Raw genomic sequence first — 25,397 nt, forward strand, 5'->3', positions numbered from 1 at the left:
AAATTAGGCAGGAATCTATTTTCAAATGTACTTTGTTCAGCTCATTATAAAGTTTATTCCTTCTGTTTTTTTAAAAAAAATATTTTGCTTACAGATTACTACAAAAATGGGTGCTGCTCCAATCCTGCAAAGCTATAAAAACTGGCGTCGTATCAAACCAAAAACATACACCTCAAGTGGTCCGTGTTTTAGATCAATGTATTTGTTTGTTTCATAGACTATAGGAAGAAAGAGAAGTATGGTGCACATTTTTCGTAAAATGGTTTTGCCTTGGATTATGTGAGCACATTGATAGATACAGGGACAGGTAACATCTAGCCTTCAATCACATGGCACAGCATAGTCTGCCTATGCATTACATGTGCCATCTTGTCCAGGCAAGGTATGATGAATCAAGGCAGATAGGTGCACTATGAGGCAGGGTCTGAACATCGCAGCTTCATTGAAAGTCATTCTGGGTAGCATGTTCTGGAGACACCAAACAGATTAGCTGTCTGGAGGCCTGGGCATGCCCGCTAGCCAGCACACCCCTCGGTGTGGAAGTCAACATACCCTCTACTCCCTTTCCCAACTGTCATCTTGGGCCGTGAACCAGCATGTGAGGAGTACCTCTGGATTCAGTGGAACTCCTCATATGCTTTAAGTTGTGTGGTTGCTTCAGTGCTTTCTAGATTCAGGGCCTACAGCACTAGACTGGAATTCTGCCCAGCTGTTATGGAAGATGTCCCCCATGTTTCTGGGCCCCTGCCGGCATGTGCACAGCCCGGAGCAGAATTTGGCCCATAGTATTAAAATTATTTTCAGTATGAATTGCTAGTGTAGACATGTCTTGAAATGACTGAGTAAAAGGTTTGGATCCCAAATATGTGTAGAAAGAGAGAGAAATGAAGGAAAGGTATGTTTACAAAACTTAATATAAATGCAGTCTGAGTGTTTTAATGCAAATTATTTTTACAACAACTTTCATGAAAGTCTGTGTTTATATCTGGGAGTAGCTGAGATGGTTCTGTGAACACTTGGACTGAAGAAGGAACTCACTCTTGGTTAAACACAACAGCTGTGTGGAAGTGAGTGAGAACTGGAAAATGAAAGTTGCTATAAACATAAGTGAAACTGACCCATATAATTTTATTATTCTGATTGCTGAGTATAATGCAGTAAGCATGCTAGCTTGTAAATGGCAAAAAGTTAATTGGCTTTTTTTTCAAATTCTTCCTGTTTCAGCAATCGCAGATGTTATTAGTAATACAAGTAAGGACCTTGTTTAACATGTGGCTTTTATCTCGACAGCTTGTCATGTTTGTCTCCTTTTCCCCATATTTGAATGGCCTGTGTGAAATGGCCTATACATGCCCACAAACATTATAATAAGATGGAAGAGTTAGTCTCTGCATTTAATTTACCTCAGTTGGCCAGATTCATCCTCAGGTATATGCCTGCAACTCTCATTGACTGTAGAAGAACAAAATTTGGCCCACTCCTGGTTAGTTCCCTGGGTAAAATTCCTCACACCCCACATAAGTTCTCAAAATAGGGTTTCAGTGGACCTTAAGTGGTGTTGTGGCCTTGTACTGAATTTCATTCATAGTTCAGCGCTTGTTTAACAGTGAGCTTAGGCTTTCATCCTCCAGTAACTTGCAAATATACTTACCTTTATGCACCTAACTGTTCCCATAAAGTCAATGGGGCTGCATATATGCTCAAAGTGAAGTCTTTACAGGATCAGGACATTAGCCCGCGATCTTCATCAAATTAACAAAAAAAAATCTTTAACTTTATCTTGCAGAGATGTTGGAAACCAACAATGTAATCACTTTCAATGGACTAGCCAATAGCTCCAATTACCACACTTTCCTTTTGGATGAGGAACGGAGTAGACTATATGTTGGAGCAAAGGATCACATATTTTCTTTCAACCTGGTTAACATCAAGGAATATCAAAAGGTATCTTCAATCCTACTATCATTGTTTTTTAACAAAACCTGTGGTACAAATCTTGCTATGCAGAGGTATAATGTATAACTTGACAATAGACATAAACTACATTTAAATTGTCATGACAGCTTATGACAGCTAACCCTCCACCCACCCCCCAAAAAAGAAAATTGTTGCAGCTAAAAAGGGGGGAAATAATAGGACAAATTTGACCTGGTTGAAATGGTTACACCAGTTCTAAATGTGGACAAATATACACAAACAATGCAAGGGCTTGTCTACATGAACATTTAATGAGCAGCAAGCTGGGGTTTGAATGTACTCCATGCTAGCTTGATGTGCTATTTGTCCATGTAGCCCCTGCTGCAGCACCCCAACCATTAGTGTACTTTAGTCTACTCGTATTTCAAAGCGGGGCAGATCAGGGGACACTAACAAACTGTTAGTACATGTCAGCAGGTTCCACGTGGACAGGTAATGCTCAGCAGGATAGTGCAGGGTACAGTCACATCCCAGCTTGCCATGAAAACACTTTTTGTGTAGACAAGCCGCAAGTCACCAAGATAGGGAATATAGAATGTATGATTTTTAGCTACTCATTACAGAGAACATACGGTAAACCTCATTTTAATGTTCTGTAATTATTTGTGCCTGTCATGTGTTAGGAGCCTGGGCAGAATAGTTAAAGCTCTAGTATATTTTTTACAGAGGTATTACATAATTATTTTATATAACATATCACAACTATCCCAATTACAAAGGTTAATCCCTAGATCCTAACATGAAGCATAAAACTGTGGGATTTTACATGCTTCTATTGAAGCAATCAAGCTTTAAGGCTTTGTAAAGCCATGGTGCTAATATCTACACAGCTCCCTTTTTCTATGTGTATTCTTCTGGTCCAGGTCCACTATATCCACAGTAGCATAGTCCTTTTTAACATCTCATAATAAGGAAGAGTTGATTGAAAAGTAGTAAAACAGTAGCAGTAGCACCAGTAAATGAATGCACTTCACCTTAAGCCAGCTAGTCACCAAACAGTCCATATTTTTATGTTTACTGCTCAATAAAACGAAGATGACTATCACGACAGCTCTCACAAAAAGGTCACATTACCATTCACTTTTTTTTGAGAGTAGGGCCACTTCAGTGTTTGTGAGGGTGAGTGTTGATTTCTTTTCCTCAGCATGGAGTGTTTTAAAGAAGTGTGTTTCTGCTACTCATAAACCATAATAGATTGGATGCTAATAAAAGAGTGACAGATTTCTCTTTGACCTTGATGGAGGACATTACTTTTGGTAAAAGTTGTAGACTTAAATTAAAAGCTGATGTACAGTTCAACTGTGCTTTTGGGTATGCTTCTGCTTGAGTCTAAAAACTTGTTTTATCTTTTCATTTATTCTAATGAGCTTTGCCAAAGAAGGTAAACACAGAGATGGAGGTTTGATTTGTTATGTTCAAGCCTTTAAAATCCCACAACTTTTATGGTGCATTTTAGATTCAACTTTTATGAAAGATATATTGCTTTAGCACTAGTGGATTTTCTTGGTATTTCTGACCTTTTGCCCATTTGCCTATTAGCTTCCTAAGATGATAGCAATAAATACTTTGTGTTCTGTATTCTGAAGGAAGACAGGCCATTCATTTGTATTCTCTAAGGGAAAAGATAAAAGGGAAACTGAGTATTTTCTTTTCTATTCTCTTTAGAGCAGCTATAAAAGAACCTGGCTATTTATTTGTATCCTCTGAGGGATTCATAGTTTAATGCACAAAACATCTGGAATAATTAAAAGAAAGGATGGTGCTTTCACAGTAGAAAACTGCTCTCTGACATTAAGTGAATTGTATCTTCTATTCTTCAGTCTTCAAACACTTCTAGAACAATGTGTGAAATAATAAACAAACATTATTATATTAAAGAAAGATGGCTCAAAACTGCAGATTCAAAGTGGGATTTGAACATTCCCAAAGATTTAGAGAATTTTTGGATCAGCCTAATATAAAGACCATGGTCCTGAAGAAATTTAGATCCAAATCAAAACTTTTCTAAAGTCTTAGCTGTCTTTGAATCTCAGGTTGTGGTTCAGGTTCATCTCTTATTATTATCAATTATCACATCATCCCACCAGTTTTTGAGCAGGCATTTCCACTGAGATCAATGAGGATTTCTACCTAAGCACTGGAAGTAAGTTATGGCCTCAGCAAAATAGCACAAATAAGGCCAAATTAACCTTGTCATTACAGTGGTGCAAATTCACTGACTTTCACATCAAGTCAACATAATTGCAGCATTATCAGAGGAGAATTTGGCCTGCCCATATTAGAGATATGAAAAACTAGTTGAGATAATATAGGAACCTTTCCCCCAAAACTTCAGTTGATCCTTTTGGGAGCTCTAAAAATTTGATTATTTTTTTTAACTTAGTAAATTTTCATTTTCACTTTCTCTGCACTGCTTAAGCCAGGAATAGAAGCAGGAAGAATCCTTTGAGAGACTGTGTTCTCATGAAATTTTCAGCCCAATTTTATAGATGTAAGAGGTTCAAATTCTGTTTGGATTATATTATATTATATTATATTACATTTTATATTTTATATTAAAGAAAATTCTGAATTTTAGGGTGTTGGTCGAGGTCCATCCTAGACCTCAAAACATCACTAACAATATGTTCTTAATTCTCTTTTGTCACCTGCAATCATCCTATTTTCCTAATACTTTCCCCTTTATAAATAAGATGTATTGAACACCAAGGTTATAATCCAGTCTTGTAGCCATTCATATTGCATTATCTGAAGTTACCAACTGGAATTGTAACCTGGCATTATGTGAAGATCATGTTTTATTCTATATGTAATTCCTAAAAGATTTTCAACAGACATGAATAATTGACTGAAATGGTCTCTGGGTTTTCTCTGTAGAAAGTGAGATACCTCTTTTACCGGAAGTAATACTACAGCAGGCTTAGGGAGTATTACTGGAAGAACTTTATAGATATTTGCAAAGACACTTATCGAACTCAGCAACAGCATTAGTGCTTGATGGAATGATAGCATCAAACTAACAGAGCCATTTTTATTCATTTAATTGAAGAGCAGGAAACAAAAGTGAATTACTATATTAACTGAACAGTCAAGAGTCCCATTTATGTTACAATATTCCCAAACCCAATTAAATGGCACACACTAATAGATATCTATCATATTCAGTGATGTCAAGAAGATGCAAGTTTTGGGCCTGGGTCTCCATTCCATTTTTAAACCAGTGTTGTAAATACATTAAAATCAATATCGATATACCAGTATAACTGAATGGAAAATCAAGCCCTTTGCTTCCATATTTGTCAAAGTCAGTAGCAGAGATCCACATTATACATCTGTATTTATAATCTTCTTTGCCATGATTCCCATCATATACACTTTGTTCTGCTTATGTTTGTTTGTTTTTTTTCAGTGAGTGAAAAGAATAAAGAGAGAAAAGGAAAGGAACTGGGTGAAGAGACTACATATAACACTTGGTATACAATTTGTGATTATTGAAGCATGAAATGGCATAAAGTGATTTTTATTTTATTTCTTTAGATTTTTTGGCCTGTGTCTCATGCCCGAAGGGATGAGTGTAAGTGGGCTGGAAAAGATATTCTGGTAAGTACAAATCTTTATAATAGTGTTTTGTTTTTGTGTGTGAAGGATTTGAATATTTCATGAAGTCTTGTGTTAATTTTTAAAGCACTTATTTTTCCTCAGATTACTCTTCTTACTCTAACATGAGATTTGGGTCACATCAGGTTTTTTGGTTGGTTGGGTATTTTGGTCCAAAGAAATGGATGCTGAGTTTAAATGCATAAGAGGGTGAAAATCATTCAAATTGAAGAGAAAGTGCTTCTTAAAAAAAGCACCCACTAAAAGTAAGAATAATTAATTCTTATTTAATTTTCTTCTGATTTCATTAATTTTGCACTGAGTTAGCCACTGATCATGCAATAAGCTCCATATAAACCCTTGTGCCCACATGGCACTTCACTGAAGCAGGTCTCCATGCAGGGTTTCCTTGGGTTCTGCCTGCATGGAGTTCATTGCAGGATTGAGGCCTAAGTGGTTTTAACTTTCTGCCTGAGTTTTGGTGCCTCAGGAAAGAAACAGTTATATAACTTTGAACAGAGGGTTGGACTAGATGACCTCCTGAGGTCCCTTCCAACCCTGATATTCTATGGTTCTATGAATACATGCTTTACTGTACCTTCTCACTTTTTCTCTCACTCACATATCTCCATCTTTGTATATATGAGAGTGAAAAAGATTTCGCCACAAGTCCTAACAATTTTCTCTGTGTATATTGATAGTTTAGTCCTGTCTTCCATTATAGGAGCAGAGAGAGAAAGAGGATACATATACACAATAAGTCAAATGGACACATGCACAGTGGGCCAAATGGGAAATCGGTGAAGTTTCAAGGCTATGACTGAGAGTGGAATTTGGCCCCATGTGAATACTTTACTGGCCTGAATTTCAGAGATGGTTCACTAAAATATTCATAATGCCGATCTTATGCTTCTGAACAACTATGTTCTAATACTGTCTTAGTTCAGAAGTGAAAGTGGGTTCACTGGGCTTAACCTAGTCCCTAGAGGACAGTTGTCTACATCAAAAAAACATTTTTGGAACAGCAGAGGTGGTTTAGGTCAGGACTGACATGTATAACCAGAGCTGTGTATGTGGAGAGGGAGCTCACAATTTTCATGTGCCTGGCTATAGTATGAGTGTCTCTAGCCACTTCGTAGTCCCCTGATTTTAAGTGACTACAAATATTTTTTATTCAAACCACATATGTATTCACAAACACTTCCCTTAGAAATATTCTGTAAGCCAGAGATCAGAAAATCTAACCTGCTCGGTAACCCAGAAAGTGCTGGCTGGTGTGAAGTACCCGAAGAAATTAACTAGTGGCTGCCCAGCGTTGTACTAAGTATTGTTATATTACAGTAAACAAGAATACCATCCCTTGAGGAGAAACTCAGAAATCTACAGCACTGAGAACAAAAACGCTTCCTTTACTTTAAAAAGAAAAAACATTTTGTTTTAAAAATTCACAATAATAAAGTGGTGTGGGGGAGGGAGGGAAAGTTTCAGACATTGCAGAAAGTCAGTTTCCAATATACTCATAGTAAGTGGCTGTATTTTGTTGTGTTGCTCCTGGAATAGTCCCGGAGTCGTAATCTTCTTTCTGGAGTCACAATCTCACTTCCAGTCACCTCTGTGTGTATGTGCATGCATTACACAACAAGTCTATATCCTGCACAGCGTATACTCACTGACACGTCAAGGTAGCTACTCCACTGGGCATGAATGTGGAGTAGATCCATGGCTCAGTCCCATTCTGCCGTTTTCTATCTACCTGCATTGGGTATCCCCATGCAGAAGCTTCAGTACAGTGTGCTGGCAGAAGGGCATAAGAAGGCATAACAGGGAGTATGGTGTGCAGAACATATAACAATCTAACCCAAAGTGAGGGTAACAGCTTTACAGGTTATACGGGGCTGGTCAGAAAATTTTTGAAAGAAGAAAAATGTTGGTAAACAACAGAAAAGATATTGCAAATTTTATTTTCTATTTTCCAACCAGACAGACAAATGTATGTAAACCGCAAAGAGTTCATTCTATCTATTTAAATATAAATAAAGAATGACTAGTAATATTTTATGTGGGTCCAGGTCAGCACTGTGGTTCTGGTAGGTGAGTTAGAAATCTGAAGCAGGATTAACTCTCAGTGTGTCTAGATCTCAGCTGGTAAACACCCAGAAGTACCTGAGTCACAGGTTTGTCTCCAGTCCTGCTCTTGCCATTTAATAATGCATTAGAAACAAAGTACTGAATGGTGTAACATAATATAACAATTCTAGCTGTAATAAAATTAAAGATTGCACATCGTTAAAGAAACTTAGCATTCTTCCCTCCTATATTCCTTATAGTTGTTGTCAATACCTAGGAAATGTGAAATATAATGCCCACAAAAATAACTCAACGTGCTCTCATTAAACAGAGAGAGGACGCTGAAAGTGGAATATAAAGCGCATTTGATTTAATGTTGCTATCAACGTGGACCATTGCTAAGATATTAGATATTTCTCCTTTGTGATTGCTCACACTTTCCCAAATGAAGTTCTGTATCTTTTATGACAGTTCTCATTTTTAACATTTGTAATTATTGATCTCAAGGGGGGCAGCCAATACTGAAAATTCAAGTCCCCACTAATAAACCAGGTGCAGTACAGCAGCTGCAATGAAAGTCTTTCCCTAATATTGCCCCAGTGGTAACCTCAAACATGACCTGAGAGATTTTCCCTCATAATTAAAAGAAATAATTTACTGTATCTTTTATTCTGAGTCCAAAGGATTCCTTAAATCCACAATGCCAGTCATGCCAATCTAGGAATAGCAAATTGGTGACATTTCAGTTTGCATGGGATAATGCTGAGGGCAGCATATTATGATATTCTAAATCTAACGATAACCCTTTATTACTTGTGTAGCAATTTTCATTTGTGTGTTTAAAGCACTTTATAAATGTTAATAAGTGAAGCTTTGCAATACCCCTGTTGTATGTTGTCCATTTTATAGGTAGGTAAACTTTTTAAAATATGCTTGACTCCCTTTTACACATGGGTAAACTGAGACACCAGGAGATTAAAAGTCTTGCTCAAGATCACACAGTGCTTACAGCAGAAGCCACTTTTTTCATAAACAAAATTGTCTACTAGACTTTCTCATCAGGTATAGAGATGTTGCCATTAAACTCTTTATTAGCAGTTAGAGTTGCTGTGATATTTCTCTATCCTTAGTACAGGAAAAACTACAAATAGCAACGTAATGTTATTAGAGAAAAAGGCAAAACTGTAAAATATTTAATAGCAACCAAGCTACTTACTTTTATGGCCAAGCTAAACAAGCAAATGTGATAGCCCAATAAAAGGAGACAGAGTTTCGTATTGTTTTGAACCTCAGCCATGGATAGATACTCTCCCTTGATCTACAGTGATTACATCCTGAAACCTTCCCCTGTAGATTCCTGATCAGGAGTTTGGAACAATCAAAGAATGAATTGTCCCTACAGAATACATCCCAGGTTTTACACTGAACCACACAGTGCAGACGTGATCAGTGAAGCTCCTACTAATATAACTCATTACTGAGTTTCAGTATTTTGATTTAAAGAGCTCACAGACAGCCAGGCCACAGTGGTAACGCATGACAATTTCTGCATTACATATGGATTAAATAATAGGCAAACAAGAAAAAATGTGGCTATAATTCAATCCTGGGGTTCTAGTGATGTCATAAACCATGAGAGTGTAGTTTGAGTTATTTATGTAGTCACTGGAACCCTAAGGTGGAATTGTAACTGGGGACAGGTAAACCAGTGCATAAACTGGAGCTGAGCAGAAACTTCACCTAGAATTCAAACCATTATTTTGTTACTGTATGAAAAGGTTTGATTAACTTTCCCCTTCTCTTCTATTCAGTGCATCTCTGCACTTCCTAATTTTGTGATGCACAGGAAACAGAAGTGCCAAGACATCAGAGGAGTAGTTCTTGTGGTATTTAATTATGAGATTTAACTATGGGATATGGTAAATTCTCCATGATTTGAAGTCTTTAAGGATGAGTTCTAATAAAGCACCTACGGGTGCTGACTTGTAGTGCGAATTGAATGCCTAGCTCCTTCTGAAAATCCCTCTCTAAATCTAAATCAAGTTGGTAGGCTGAATGTAGCAATTACTCTATAGCCTGTGTTATGCAAGATGTCAGACTAGATGATCATAATGCTCCCTTTTGGCCTTAACATCTATTAATCTTTGACTTTCCAATCTACCCAAAGATGCTTGGAAATAGTTTAAAAAATCTGCCTAGAATGTTTGTTCTCACAAGGTGTCTAGACCGCATAGAATCAAATAAATTTGTGAAAGCTTTGAAACACTATTGGAATGTAACCCACACACCTTTTGGGTGTGGTGTCCTGTCCCATCTATGGCACCGAGACCACTTAAAGAGAGAGATAAAATAAGCTCGCTTTACAGCCATCACTAACAGCGAGTTGGCTTTTCACTTGTGGTAGAGACTCATGCACTAAGCTCCAGAGGTCCGTGGTTCGATTCTGCCCGCCGACAACCGGCATCTGTTAGCATTACAGGAACATTCCAAATCTTCTCTTAGCATTTTTAGGAGTAATTTATTGTTAGTGAATTGTGACAAATTGTCGGTACCAGGATGATGGTCTTGTATTTATCCATCAATCTGGTGCAATTCATCATAGGCAGCCATAATGCAAGCACATTGTCCAAACCATGTGCCTCCAACCTGTTCTTCTTAAAAGATTACTCTTTAAAAGTAGTTCAGGCTTCAAGTCATTAATTCCTTGGCTTCTAAACTACCCCATCCAAATGGGGTGCCAATTAGTGCTCACTGTGTCATAGTTTTTGTGATGTGGACATTTGTCTGCTCGTAATTGTACTTTGGCCACCGACTCAGCTTGAGAGCCCTAGGAGGTTTGTCTGATCATCAGTGGCCACAGGAATTCAAAGTGTGTTTTATTTACTTGAATAGATAAAAATATATCTGCCTATTTTACTTCAGTGCCGCTGTTAATGTGGAGTCAAATCAAAATTTAAAGAGGTCTCTGCAGCTGAGCAGCAGCAGCAGAAGCTCATATGAAGTAGTTTGTGGATAAGTTGCATTTATGCATCTTTGCATCTCAAGAAGTGTTGTTCAGCTCCTTCTTTGAGGATTGCATGGATGTAAATGAGATCACAGGCCTTTGAGTTTAAATAGGACACATCCAAGTCAAATATGCCACCGAAGACTTTATCTCCAGGAGATGGGAAAGTTCAATTTCCAAACCCCTCCCTGAATCATGTGACAGTGCGTAATTCTAAAGGCCACTGCAGCCTTGCATTTGGAATCATTGTCTGATGGTTCAAATCTGTGATTTCAAAAGGGTGCAATTTACTCAGTTGCCTCTCCTCTCCAAAATCATTTTTGATGACATTTTGGAAAATGAAGCAAGAAAAAAAAATATTGTTATTCCTTTCAACTTCTTTTTATTACCCCTCTCGCCTTAGGGAAAACATAAAGGCAGAATAAAAGTAAATAGTAAAAGTAAATGAATAAAAGTAAATTCATTTCATGTGCTATTGTAAATGAAGAACTGAGGAGGGAGACTGAAAATTAATTATAGAATACCAATTGAAAATAGATGGCCTGCTCATAAATTAACCAGAAAAGATCAGGCCAGGTAATAACTGACCCTTTCCCACTTTCTTTTGTCCCCCATCATAGAAGTCAGCTCCAGCTAGGTGGGGAATGCAAGCAAGCATTGTGCTAATGTAGTCTCACCAATGTATAAAACCGCATTGTGTAAGCTGCACAAAGCACATGGGGAAGGGTGGAGATGAAGGCTGTATAATTCCTTGCCACTGGCCAGCGGAGGTGAGCTGGCATGCTGAGGAGAAGAGTCGAACACTGGAGCCTTTCCGAGTACTGCGGCGCTATCTCTGTAACATGTGTTTCCTCCCCAGGGGAATTCTGGCTGAGTTAGGCACAATTCCTCCATGGACCCCCTACAATGCAGCCAGTGGCTTTACGATACAGTATGTGCTGTAATCAGTCAGTTCAGACGCCAATCTGGTGTTTGCTTTCATTTAGGAGTTGGCATAGGATGCCTTGTGTAAACTGGCCAAGGCAAATCAATTACTGCAAGGTAGTGCCTTGAGCACTTGAGTAGAGGAAGAATTAAGTTAGTGATGGCAATTCAAGTACTCTATCCTATCTGGTGCTACACAGTTTGACTGGTAATTTCATAATATAGGAACATAATTAAATATCCTTGAAATGATGGCAAAAATTAGTTCTGCCATACGTTAAGGAAAATAATATGATGAATATAATTTTGTACTTGTTCTTGTATTGTGAGATTCTCTGAAACCTCAGATTATGATGGATAAATTAATCTGGATCAAGGATAAGAGCTAAATTTTCCTGTCTATGGATTATTTTTCTATTCTAGGAGTGACTAGAGAGATTTGCTTCTGAGGGAAAGCTTACTTTGATCAAATCCAGTGCAGGATTTTCTCAGCAATGAACTCCTGCCTTGAATTACAAGCCTTGCACAAATAGCACTTTTGTTTTTAGAAATGTAGAAATTATTTTGAAGTCACTGGGTTCGGACCGGGGGGGGGAGCGGGGGAAGGAAGGGGAAACAAAACTGTTTCACAAAATAATGGTTTTCGGATTTCTACTGATGGAGTTTTCCTCTGAGTCCGAGTTTGGCTTTGACAAAGATTGAGGGTTCTTTTTATATGCTACTGTGCCACCAGTGATTGCTGTTTTGGGACTGCTCTAGACAGATTCCTTGTTATGATTTATTTTGTCTCCATAGGTGGACAGGGTAAGTGTACCGCTTATATCTTTCAAGCAACATGCTCACTTGAATAACTAGTAAAAATGATGTGCATGTGTCAGTCCCTGAATTCTCTCAGGAATTCTGACTTCAGATTCAAGTCTTCATAGCAGTTCATTTCTAAAGGACTGATCTATCTATTTCTAGTTCTGCCTCAAATTCTTTCTGTTTGGGCAGATAAATTATTGTTTTAATGGAAGGAAGGGTTGGTTTCACTTCACAGTCTCAAGCAAGCTTGTTTCCAAAAGCACATTTCTCTCTTTTCCATACACTTGCAGCATAGCTCAGAATTCCCCACTTGCATTAGTCCACACCTGATCATCTTTCTATGATACTGCTGGCACCGCATGCCAAACAGCTAGCCTTCTAAATGCCTCTCAGCTGTTTGCAGACTTAATATCCATTTTCCTTTGAAATGTGTAAAAATAACCAAACTATTGGTCAAAGAGAAAGTTTTTAAAATACTCTCCAAAATTGTGTAGAATTATTTTTAAGTTAAAACTATAGCTTTGTTTTCTTAGTTCCACAACTGTTAAAAAAACAGGTCAAGATCGTTAAAGAAGAAAGAGAGAGAAAGAGAGAGCTTTGCCGATGAGAGGGAAATTTGTATTCCAAATATGGTGAAGCCACAATATTAAGGCCAATAAGTAAAGAGAGACTTATTTATGTGGATAAACAATCTGATCTCTGTTGGAACAGATCACCTATTACTTCCTTTCTAATTTAGACAATCCCTTCCTGATTAACTGCTTCTAAAGCTGTAGGTCCCTATAAGGGTGTTGTGAATCTTGCAGGAAACCTAATTTGACAACTCTTGATTCAGTACATGCTAAATTTTAATTGAATGGGAATTTTAGGCTTCCATCAGTTAAGGATTTTCTGCCTGGTTTCTCTCATGGAACTCAGAATAGCTTTATGTCCACACCCAAAAATCAGGACTCCCATGTTATGGAGCACGTAACTTCATAGTCAAGCTTATAGTATATGTTTATTTATGTGTGTACATATTGCTAAGCAACTGCATCCTATAGATCTAGCATTCTGTTGCTTGCTTTCAGCACTTCATGCATTAATTTGTCACTTTCATCTCAGAAGTTTAGGTATATTTATCTTAGATGACTGTGTCTGGAAATCATTTCAGGATGTGCATAAAGTGGAATAGAAAAGAGTGACTGTTACCGCTTCTATGTGCTTTATGTGCATGTAAGAGACTGATGGCATATGTCTGAAACACCCCACCCTGCCAACAGGTGTTAATCCTGCTAGGGAATGTGGAGTGAGATCTGCTGATTCAATGAGGCGTGTGGTTTATACCCACATCCAGCTATAAGGGAGATGGCAGAGACTCTCTAGAAGTTCTAGAGCAGCGGTTCTCAAACTGTGGGTTGGGACCCCATTTTAATGGGGTCGCCAGGGCTGGCTTAGACTTGCTGGGGCCCGAGGCCAGAGCCTAAGCCTGAGTCCCACGGCTCGGAGCCGAAGCCTGAGAGCTTCAGCCCTGGGCAGCGAGGCTCAGGTTACAGGCCCCCTGCCTGGGGCTGCAGCCCTTCAGCTTTGGCTTTGGCCTCCTCACCCAGGGTGGTGGGGCTTAGGCTTTGCCCCCCGCCCCCACCTGGGGGGGCGGCGGGGCTCAGGCAGGGTCAGGCTTCAGTCCCCTCTCCTAGGGTCATATAGTAATGTTTGTTCTCAGAAGGGAATGGCAGTGCAATGAAGTTTGAAAACTCCTGTTCTAGAGTGAGGGCTGAGCAACCCCGAGGAAGGAACTCAGATAGCAGACAGGCTTCATGAGAAGCCTTGAGCCTAACTTTATGGCACTGTTAATTTCTTGGTTAATAAATCCCAAGATATGGGAGAGTTTTCCATTCAATAAAGTATACAAAGTTTGTTTTAGAGCTAGCTGGAAAAAGAACTTTCTCATATCCCACTATCAAGGCTGCTGTTTCTTTTAGGCTTATTCAAGTTATTCTTGGAATATTATTTGGTTCCTTGATTAAACTGATTCTTAATATGTTGTAAAAATATTATTAATAACCTAGAGAAAAAGAGGCTTAGGGACACTTAGAGGGCTGTACTTCAACTCAGCATCTCAGTTTATACATACTGAAATCCCACTTGTTTGCTGGAATCTGTCCACACAAAGCTTCAGTTTATCTTGTATTCTTTGCTTTAGCCAGATGTACAAAAGTATAAGGGGTCATTAAAACAAGTGTTTAGGCCACAGTATTTTCTTGGCCTCACTGTAGTTGTTTATGTGCCCAAAACAATTATTAGCTGCATCTGTTGAATGACAATATGTCATTTGCAGCCTTGAAAAATTGTTTGATTTGAATTTTAATAGAATTGGAAGGAAGAAAAAACAGAAGGACTTTACTTTTCCATATCTTGGGCTAGTGTCAGGTCAGAGTTCAATGGTCATGATGACAAAAGTGATCAAGCTGAGTACTCCCAGAGCACAGGAACTTTTATTGTGCCCTTTTGCTGCTCAGAGTAGAAGGAAGGTAGATAGGGCCTTTATGCCTCTCCCACTGACGCAAGGCTGAGACCAAATGAATCCTCAATAGGACTACCGTGCACAAGTGTGCTTCCAATAAAACTATTTGCTAAAAATGACATACACCTTTTGAGGTTTGAAAGCGTTAAGATATATTTGTTTTTCCCAGTGGTTGATTTTTCTAATCTGCTTTGTAAATTGGCTTCCTTTTCTTTTATCAGTTGTGAATAATGGATAAAGAAAATTCAGAGGACATATCCTAGGACATGTCTATATTGTGTATTTTCAAAATTCTCACACACTCTGTCATGTCAAGAAATCAGGTAGATAAGACTCTAGTCATTAAACACTTAGTCAGGAAGATAACTGCGCTACACTAAAGTGGGATGTGTCAGGTTCCCCAAAAAAGTCTTATCAACATCTAAGCAGCTTCATTCTGAAAATTCTCAGGTCCCCTCTCAACAGCAGAGAGGAATCCAATTTTGTGATTATCACTGCTGCTTCTGCACTTCCTGCTCTGCCCATCCTGCATATGAGTAATGCTGTTCCTGACATAGTCTGAAGGTTTCAAGTCATACTTATCAGAAGACTATGTAATGATCATGGATTATGTTTCAGATTCAAGCCACTTTTTCAAAGCTTGGAGACCAGGAACACCATTCAAAAGTATAGTTATCACTAAGGCTGTTAAATAAAGTGAAGGGCATAGATTTATGATATGAACCAGTTATAGCATTTATTTATGCACACATATAAACACAGCAGTAAGCACACTCCTCTTGTGTGAAATCCATTCCTCTGCATAGAGCCTGATTAATACGGGTGGAATCCACCAGGATGGTGAAAATCCATTCCTCCTACACAGAGCCAATGGGAGTGGCTGAAGTTGCTGTCCCTCCATGGTAGTTGCAGGGGGTGCTGGCCTTTTCCCATTATGGAATTCTGCACCAGCCTATTCAGGGCCATCATGAAGATCCTACTGCTGTGTACAGATGCCCCTGTATAGCTGTTCCACCTGTTTTCTTTGCACGGTCCTTTAGTGGGGTTTAAATGGCGTGGAGGATCTTTTATTGAGTGAATTTTGCTCTTAGTGCCCAGACAATATTTACAATAATAACTGAATTACAATGTTACAACAAAACAGAACTTTACAGTGTAGCTGAGGTTGTCGTCTTTGTTACTTACCTAGTACAATGGACCCTGCTCTTAGACTGGGGTTAGTAGGCACTGCCATAATGCAAATGCAAAACACAAGGATAATAGTTCTTAAACAATATTATTACACGTGAACAAGAATGAAAACAAGGATCCTACAAACAATTGCACGCATGCAGGTAGTGCCATTATAGCACGTAGAGTGCATTTCACCATCATGGAGCGCTCAATGGGACCACTCACATACGTAGAGTTACTCAAGTTGCAAAATATTTGCAGGATCAGAGGCTAAGTTTCATCTTCAGTTTCTCCTATGTAACGGCAGCATAGCTTAAGCTAAGGGTTGAATTGGTTGTGAGTGCGTCACCAACTATTAGGGAATAATATTTATTTCAATAGAGAGACAAGGTGGGTGAGGTAATATCTTTTATTGGACCAACTTTTGTTGGTGAGAGAAAGAAGCTATTGAGCTGCAAACTTGTCTCTCCCACCAACAGAAGTTGGTCAAAACAAGATATTACCTCACCCCACCTAGTCTCTCTAACATCCTGGGGTTGGCACAGCTACACACCACTGCATACTTTGACATTTAAGCAACCTTTTTCTTCAATTAATACTATTGCACTCTGAAAGGGATACCCACCTTGTTAAGACTGAACTGATCACAGCTGGCAATAATGCACTGGTATAAGAAAGAACAAAATAAATTCCAAGATTACTAGAGAACATCTTTCAACAGTGGAATAAATTGAATGACAGCAATAATATTAGGGATTATTTATTCTTTACGGATATCCCTGACCCTGCTATTCCAGAATTCAACTAATTAGATAGAAGGGAAAAAGTAAACATATTCACTAACTGTGAAGATGAAACCTACAGGTTTTTATATAGAAAATGTCCACCCAACTTCATATGAAACACATGCTTAATTTGTTTTATTTTTCCAGCTGTGAGATGATATCTTTAAAGCCCCTTGCTCATCCAATTTGGACAAATCTCCTGATGTTTTAATTGTGGAAGAGCTGGAATAAAGTAAGGTTCTTTCAGTGCTCATCTGGTGTAAATCAATATAAATCTGTTGGCGTTAACGGAGATGCATATTTACATCAGATGAAGATCTGGACCTACAAGATTCCCTAACTGCATATTTCTAATATTCCCACTCACTGTAACATCTGGGAACCAATTATGAACCTTTTTACACTTTAATAAAAAGAAATGGCTGCTGTTTAGAAGAAGGAGAAAAAGTCTAGACATTGGCTAGAATAATAGGGATTACACTTTAGATTTTCAGTTAAAATGCCATTAAAAAGCATTATTCTGTTAATTCAGATCTAAGTATGCAAGTTGCAAGCTTCTGAAGGAGAGATAATTACTGGAAACTAGTGAAAAACACCTAAATTCTGTTTTAATTTTCATACACAGAGCAGATGTTTTGACAGATGGATGGACTTTATTTTTGTAACTGTCCGGGAAAAGTCTGCATAACACAGCCTAATCAGTGTTACATATCTGTAGTGTTTGTTTTTTAATCATTCTGCATTTGGCTCCTATGCTTTTGCTTGTAGACATTTTCTTTGTAATTTATTTTTTCAGGCTAATGTCTCTCTGCATAGTCCCTTCTATCAATCTGATACACAAATATTGGAAACCTCTTAAAATAAATGTAAATGTTTTGTTAGTGAGACAGACATATTGATCCTAAGGTGGAGGCGGCTCTGCTGGAACAGTTAATTAACACTTTATCTCCTCTTCAGGGTAGTTCCCCTGCTCTTTTTAAAGTATACATGCATATTTGCATGGAGGAGGAGTGACAAATTAGGGACTCTAACAAGGTGTATTGAGCCTACCAGGCTGTGGATCTGGCCCTTAACACATTTGAGAATTTAATGCCTTCTCACTTTATAATGAAGATCTGCAGATGAGCTAGAGTATTTGTCTGCAAGAGGGGTGTCACTGGCCCTTCTCTTACTCTGGGACAGATCCTCAGCTGATGTAAATTGTCATAGCTACTTTGACTTCAATGATCGACAGCAATATACTCCAGCTGAGGATCTTCGAGCAAATGTATGTAGCAACTTAATTTCCATTGACTTTAGTGGGAGCAGGATTGGGCAAATGATGAAAATATAGGACATGAGCACAGGAGAGGGAACCAAGAACTCCAGAGATCTAATACACTGAATCACTCTGTGGTTTATACAGTCACTTACGCGTTGTGCCTCATTTCTATATAAACTCTCATGCCTCAGGGGATAAACCATCCTCCAATGTGATGGGGACTAAGAAGAAACTTCCCCATTTGGCCTACTATTCCATAACTGCCTTGTGCAATTTTTTCCAGGACCCTTCCTGTCAAGTATCTGATCGTGGCCATTTTTAAGGACAGAAGACTGGTCTAGAGGTCTGATTCAGTGTGGCAATTCCAATGTTCCCCACATTTAATATAAGTTAATGATGCTTTCTTGCCTCATGGGGTTTTGTGATGCTAATATAATTAATGTTAGTAAAGCACTGGTAGGCTGAAACATGCTACGTAGTAGTAGTAGATTAAAAATAATTTGAACAAATCTACCTTGCTCTCACACACATGCAAAAGTTTGTGATACCCAGTTCCAAAGCAACCAAATGTTAAATGGCCTCTTTCCATTATTCCTTTTGAAAAGGAATAGTATTGAAAGTGCCCTGATGCAAAAATGTCCATTTTTTTTAAATCTTGACGTTTCTGTAAAAATATAATATAGTCAAAATAACGTAAGTCAAAACCCAAGATAAATGAACAATGAGGCTAAAAGTAATGCACATGCAGCATTTAAAATTCTCTGACAATTTGCACATTAAAGTTTCTGGCTCTTGGTTACTTCCTGTTCATTTTGTTCCTGCTGCTCCTGTAGATATAGTCTCCCATCTTCTATATTTAACTGACATACTATATTTCTTGTGTTATCTTTGTTTTGCTTCCAGTGTCTTACACTTTGAGCTCATGTACTTAAATACTCCACTCTGCTGGCATTGTCCTTCACATTAACAATATCCTGCTGGCCGGAGGGCATGACAACAATATGTCCTGCTGCCAAGTGGGACAAGCCCAGTTTGAGACAGACTAAGTCATTCCAGGCCTTGAGCCAGGAAGGCGGGATGGATGCTTTGTAGTGAAATTGACACATACAGTCACCAACTTCAAGAAGAAGGGTTATGTGCCAGGTTTCACAGTTAGAGGTATGTGAATGCCAGCATGCCAGCCTCATTAGGAAGGGATAGAAAAGTAGAACTCTAGTAAAACTGGTGGAGCCTTTAAGGCCTGAACAGACTGACAACCATATACTTTGGCCCAGAGCCTCAAAGGTAAGTACCTTTAAGGCTCTCAGCCTTTGTACTTAGATGGAAACTTTCATCTAAGACTCTCCATTTGCCTTATAAACATTAATTAATTAAGCTTTATGGTATCTGTGAGATAGGTAATTATTGTTATCCCTGTTTGATAGACACAGAGAGGTTAAGTAGGTTGTCCAAAGTCACATATAGCAAACCAGTGGCAGAACCCAGCAGTCTGAACTGAGAGCTTGTCTATACTAGCACTTAATTTGATGTAAGTTACGTTGCTCAGAGGTGTAAAAAAGCCACCCCTCTGAGTGACATAAGTTACATCGACTTAAAGCGATGTCCACACTGGCGCTAGGTCATCGGGAGATTCTCTTCCACCACCATAGCTTCTGCCTCTCATTGAGGTGGAATAATTATGCCAGTGGGAGAGCGCTCCCGTAGGCATAGCACATCTTCACCAGACGCGCTATAGCAGAGTGGCTTCACATAGTGTAGACTAGTCCTGAACCCAGCACCCTGAACACGGATCTAACCAATACACACCCACACCTTCCATTATTGTAGTAGATTCCTTGGTGTCAACATGTGTTGAGATGTTGAGCCTGCCGGAATTCATATGAAGTGCTGCAAACTGTTACATTACAGACTCTTGTTTCCCCTAAACCCACAAAGGTAGGAAAAGTCAAGAGGTCACTTTGAAAAACCAGACCGCCATTCCATAATGCACAGGTAATAATGGTGACACAACAGTGCCACACATTGCATTGCAACAGTGCAGAGCCTGATTCCACTCCCATTGGAATTATTATTATTATTTTATTTATTAATCATCATCATCACTGTAGCACCTAGGAGTTCCCATCATGGACCAGGACCCCATTTGTGCACCGTACAAACGTGGAACAAAAAGAGCTCTAAAGAGTGTACAGTTTAAGAAATGAAGGAGCATCTTGCCGTTGTCTTAAGTGCAAGCAGGATTGACCTGGTGACAGAGCAGGAAACTTCACTATGAACTTATTCACTAGATGAGAGCTTAAATCAGAATCATAACTTTATTTTTATGTCATTTATTGTGGTCTAATATCCTCCTTTATTTATTTTTTAAATTTGTCTAAAATGTATAAAGAAATCTAATCTGTTAGGGAGGTGTATGAGAATTTACTCTTACAGATTTTAATGGATACTTTATGCAGCTGTAAAACACAGAGAAGCTATATTAGTCGTTTTAGCTAGACTAGAAATTTTAAATGTTATATAAATATATTTATTATAGTCAAAGGTTTATAGCTGTAAGTATCTCCCTCCTAGTGTTTAATTAGCTCTTGTATTTCTCCGACATCTATGGTTAAAATCTGTTCCACCGGGAATCAAGGAAGAATTAAAAGTTGGAGAGACGAAGCTAAATTCTGCTTTCAGATATGGTTGTGTAAATCTGAAGCACCTCTGTTGACATTAGTGAAGTTACACTGCTATAAATCCAGAGTAATTGAGAGCCGACTATGGCATATAAAGACATGGAAAGAGTTCAGTTCTGCTCTCATTTCCACAGGTTTAATTTGGACTAACTGCGCTGAAGTCAATGGAATTATTCCTGATTTCCACCCATGTAAATGAGAGCAGAATCTGACTTATTGGGCTTTGGATCTAGCCCTCAATGCATTTAGCAGTTTCATACCTTCTCACTCTATGCTGATAAGCAGATAAGCACTATTTGTCTGTTCATGTTTAGCGTGTGAGTACATATGGGCCAGATACTCAGCTGGTATAAATCAATGTAGCTACATTGATTTCAATATAGCTGCACTGATTTAAACCAGCTGAGGATCAGCCCATATACTGTGAAAATTGCTAAACTGAATGGTATGTGTTTGTTTGCCCTTAGCTCCTAATGTATTGTGGACTGTGTTTACCTGACTTTTCTTAAAAAGCTTGAAAACTTGTTAAAAGAAAAGGAGGACTTGTGGCACCTTAGAGACTAACCAATTTATTTGAGCATAAGCTTTCGTGAGCTACAGCTCACTTCATCGGATGCATACTGTGGAAAGTGTAGAAGATCTTTTTATACACACAAAGCATGAAAAAATACCTCCCCCCACCCCACTCTCCTGCTGGTGAACTTGTTTTAAATCATTACAAGCCCAGTCCTGTGCGTTGCTGAGTGATGTTACAGTGGAGTTGAATTTGGCCTAGGATGTTTGCAAGTGAGCAAAATCAGCATCCTTTTGATTTTGCAAATCTTATCAGTCAGTTTTAGATTTTACATGGCCAAATCAAGCGTACTTCATAGCTTGGTCCATTTTGCCAAACCTCAGAATACATAGCTTCAGCTTTTGTGCATCTTTAGTATTGCATGTGTTGGCGTTATGCTGTGTCAATACTCAGGCACTTTCACTAGAGATTTTCCCTTCTTTCTTTTATGCAACATTAAAAATAAAAATTGAGAGAATCAAGGAATAATATCCTACATCTAAATGAAACTACAACCATTTAGTCTATTTAATCATTTAACCCCTATCACTGTGGCACTGAATGGGAGTCTATGTGTCTGTGTAAAACAATATATGTCTGTGTGTGTGTGTGTGTTTTTTATATTTGTCTTTCTATAATGTCTTTGTGTTTTTATTAAGAGAGGTCAAGCTAAAAAACATTAAGAGAGAACACTTGCGAAACATACATCTCCAGTCTTTCAATTTCCTGCTGGATTCTCTTAACCCTACCTCTGTGTTTTCTCTTCCATCTCAGTTGGAAGGATAACTTGTGTATTTGTCTGGTCAGCACTGGAGCCAAGGATGTTGTAAGACTCTGCATGTGTGTCTCCTGGGATATTATTTTTAATACAATGTCAGTATATTTTATGCAAATACACATAAGCAAAACAAAACAAAAAAAAATCTGAAGAACAATATCAGGTATATCTTACATTTTAATACATCAGGGTGCCATTACTGTTCTATCCCTGTTGAATTTTTTATAGCTGGCCTGTATGGTGGCCTATAACAGATCTTGGAGTTGTATTCTCACCTGCTCTCGCAGAGCCATGGTTTGTGCTTGAGAGTCTTTTTCATTCTCTCATCACAAACAAGTCATAGGGACTGATGCTACAATCCGATGAAGTCAATGGGAGTTCTATGCAGGTAGTGATTTAAGCATTGGGCCACTATTTCCTGATCCTGCAAGCTATTCACATGAGTGGAGACTGCACCTGCATGGAGCCCCACTGAAGTTAATGGGTCTCCATGCGGTAATATCTCATGAATCAATTTGCAGGACTAAGAACATAATCTCTACCTGTTCCCAGTGGGCAATAGAACTTCACTGTTTCTCATTTGATCCCACTCTGACATTTGTATTGTTTGCTGTTGATTGCAATTTTTCCTCCACAAGTAAAGGTAAATTAGATTTTAAGAACACTATTTAGCAGAAAACACTGTTAATTTAGGTCTCAAATTCTAGATCTTGTTCAAAAGGTGTATTCAACCAAATAGCAATAAAAATATTTCCATTCATTTTGTAAAAATTAACATTCAGTGAAAAAAGTTTCTGTGTTGTTTGGATTTAAATGTTTCTCTGCAGTGTGCAATCCAGGTTTTGCAGCTTGATGTCAGAGCACAAGATATCAGAAAGTGACACTGACATATTCATTTTCATGGCTCAAACGGAAGGAAATGCAAAAAAGTAAATAAATAGATACCATGTACTATTGATGAGCAGATTAGATTTTAAAATTTCTTTCCTTTTTAATAGCATAAGGTATCATTAGCAAAACAGGTAAATATTTTTTAATTAAAGATAAATAGAATTGATGACAGTTTGTTATTTACTTAAAGTATAAAATTTAAGGCCTGAGTCCTGCAAAGACTTGTGAACATGCTTAACTTTATGTACTGTGAGTAGTCCAACTAACTTTGCAGTGAGTAAAGTTAATCATGTGCATAAGTCTTTGCAGAATTAAGGCCTAAGTGACTTACAGTAAAGTTGAGGCAGCGGAGGTTATGAATTGCAGCTAGTATGCATATTATTATTTTAAATGTTATATCAGTGATTTATTTGGTATCTGTTCATCCCATCTGCCCATCTTTTTTGAAAATTTTAGTTGATTAAATACAGGAAGTCATTTCTCTTAATTATTTTATTCTGGCCAGCCATGTTTCTATACATGAGATTTGTTTTGCAAATGGAAAAATAACCTATATCACAAAGGCAGAGACTACCTCAAACAGAAAGAAAGGAAATTGTCTCTATGTATTTTTTTAGCTATGTGGGGTAGGCCCTAACTCAAAATAGCAATGAAATGCCCAATAATAAACAAGTCTTACAAACATCATAAAAGTACCATAACTGTAAAATCCGTTCATTCTGCCAAACATGCCTAGTGCACTGGAGTGTCCAATATACGGTTGCCAACCCTCCTGGATTGGCCTGGATCTACCATAATTGGCATCTATCTCCTGGTGACTATTGAAAGCACTCCAGGAGATTTTAATAGGCTGCTAAAAGTCTGGTCAGCGGCGCAGCAGGGCTAAGGCAGGATCCCTACCTGCCCTAGCTCTGTGCACTCCTGGAAGCAACCAGCATGTCTAGGTGCAAGGTGCAAGGCCAGCCTAGGTGCAAGGCTAGCCAAGGGGCTCCACACACTACCCCCGCACCAAGCGGCGCTCTGCAGCTCCCATTGGCCAGGAACAGTGCCCAATGGGAGCTGCGTGGGTGGTGCCTGTAGGCAGGGGCATCACGTGGAGCCACCTGGCTGCCCCTGAGCCTAGGAGCTAGCGGGACATGCCGCCGCTTCTGGGAGCCTCCTGAGGTAAATGCCGCCTGGCCAGAGCCAGCACCCCTCACCCTTTCCTGCACCCCTGCCCCAGCCCGGAGCCCCCTCCCACATCCCAATCCCCTGCCCCAGCCCTGAGCCCCCTCCTGCACTCCAAACACCTCGGCCCCAGCCCAGAGCCCCCCCTGCACCCTAAACCCCTCATTCTTGGCCCCAGCCCAGAGCCCGCACCCCCAGCCAGAGCCCTCACCTCCCACTGCACCCCAACCCCCTGCCCCAGCCTGGTGAAAGTGAGCGAGGGTGGAGATGAGTGAGTGATGGAGGGAGGGGCAGGGCCTTGGAGAAGGGGAAGGGGCAGGGCAGGGGGTGGGGCAAGGGTGTTCAGTTTTGTGCAGTTAGAAAGTTGGTAGCTCTAGTCCGGCAGTCATGCTCCCTGCTAGAATTCATTTTGCATATGTGTTTTCTTTCCTTCACAGAAAGAATGTGCTAATTTTATCAAGGTGCTTAAAGCTTACAACCAGACTCACTTGTACGCCTGCGGAACTGGGGCTTTTCATCCAGTTTGCACCTATATTGAGATTGGACGACATCCCGAGGTAAAAACAGGATTTTTTAATACTTTGTCTTAAAAAAAAATCATAAAACCCTTTACTGATGTTTAGCCAGACCTCTTCCAGCCGAAATGGATCATTACTAATTTCTGCAGCACATTTAGTTGCTAGATTACTGTGGCTTCCATAGGTCCAACTTCTGATTCCAGTGTTTTCTGATTTATGCATAGGAACAGTACTAAACCAGAAGCTGGGAATGGATCACTTGATGATTACCTGTTCTGTTCCTTCCCTTTGGGGCACCTGGCATTGGCCAGTGTCGGAAGACAGGATAGTGGGCTAGATGGACCTTTGGTCTGACCCAGTATGGCCGTTCTTATGTGGATTACCTGCCCTCCAAAATTAAACAAATAAAAATACACCCGTTTTGTCTAGTTTATAAAATCAAATGTGCTTCCTTTTTTGTTCGTGACAGATATCAGCTATCTGAGGGTACAATAGTATCAACACCTTTGTTCTAGCGTCAGCTTTGTCCTCCACGTCTCCTCCTAGTCAGTAGAGTCTGACACCACAGCGACTTTCTCCCATCTGGGAATCAAGACACAAGACCACACAAGCATATTTCTCAGCTCTCCAATTTGTCCTGACACACAGTTCTGAGGCCTGGTTTTCATGGTCTTACCCTCGGTCCCTGCTATCCCTCCCCTTGCTTTTGTTATTTAT

General features: G+C 39.1%; 1 protein-coding gene across 2 annotated transcripts in view; it reads left to right on the forward strand.

Annotated features, from left to right (window-relative positions):
- SEMA3A (semaphorin 3A) overlaps positions 1–25,397 on the forward strand; it is a 289,689-nt gene that overhangs the window by 148,190 nt on the left and 116,102 nt on the right. For both annotated transcript variants that reach the window (XM_075124518.1, XM_048835313.2), the window contains 3 exons: positions 1,787–1,944; positions 5,515–5,577; positions 24,600–24,719. In XM_075124518.1, coding sequence (XP_074980619.1) covers positions 1,787–1,944; positions 5,515–5,577; positions 24,600–24,719 — 341 coding nt within the window. The remainder of the gene's footprint in view (positions 1–1,786; positions 1,945–5,514; positions 5,578–24,599; positions 24,720–25,397) is intronic.

Source organism: Caretta caretta, chromosome 1 (genome assembly GCF_965140235.1).
Source record: "Caretta caretta isolate rCarCar2 chromosome 1, rCarCar1.hap1, whole genome shotgun sequence".
Lineage (NCBI taxonomy): Eukaryota > Metazoa > Chordata > Testudines > Cheloniidae > Caretta > Caretta caretta.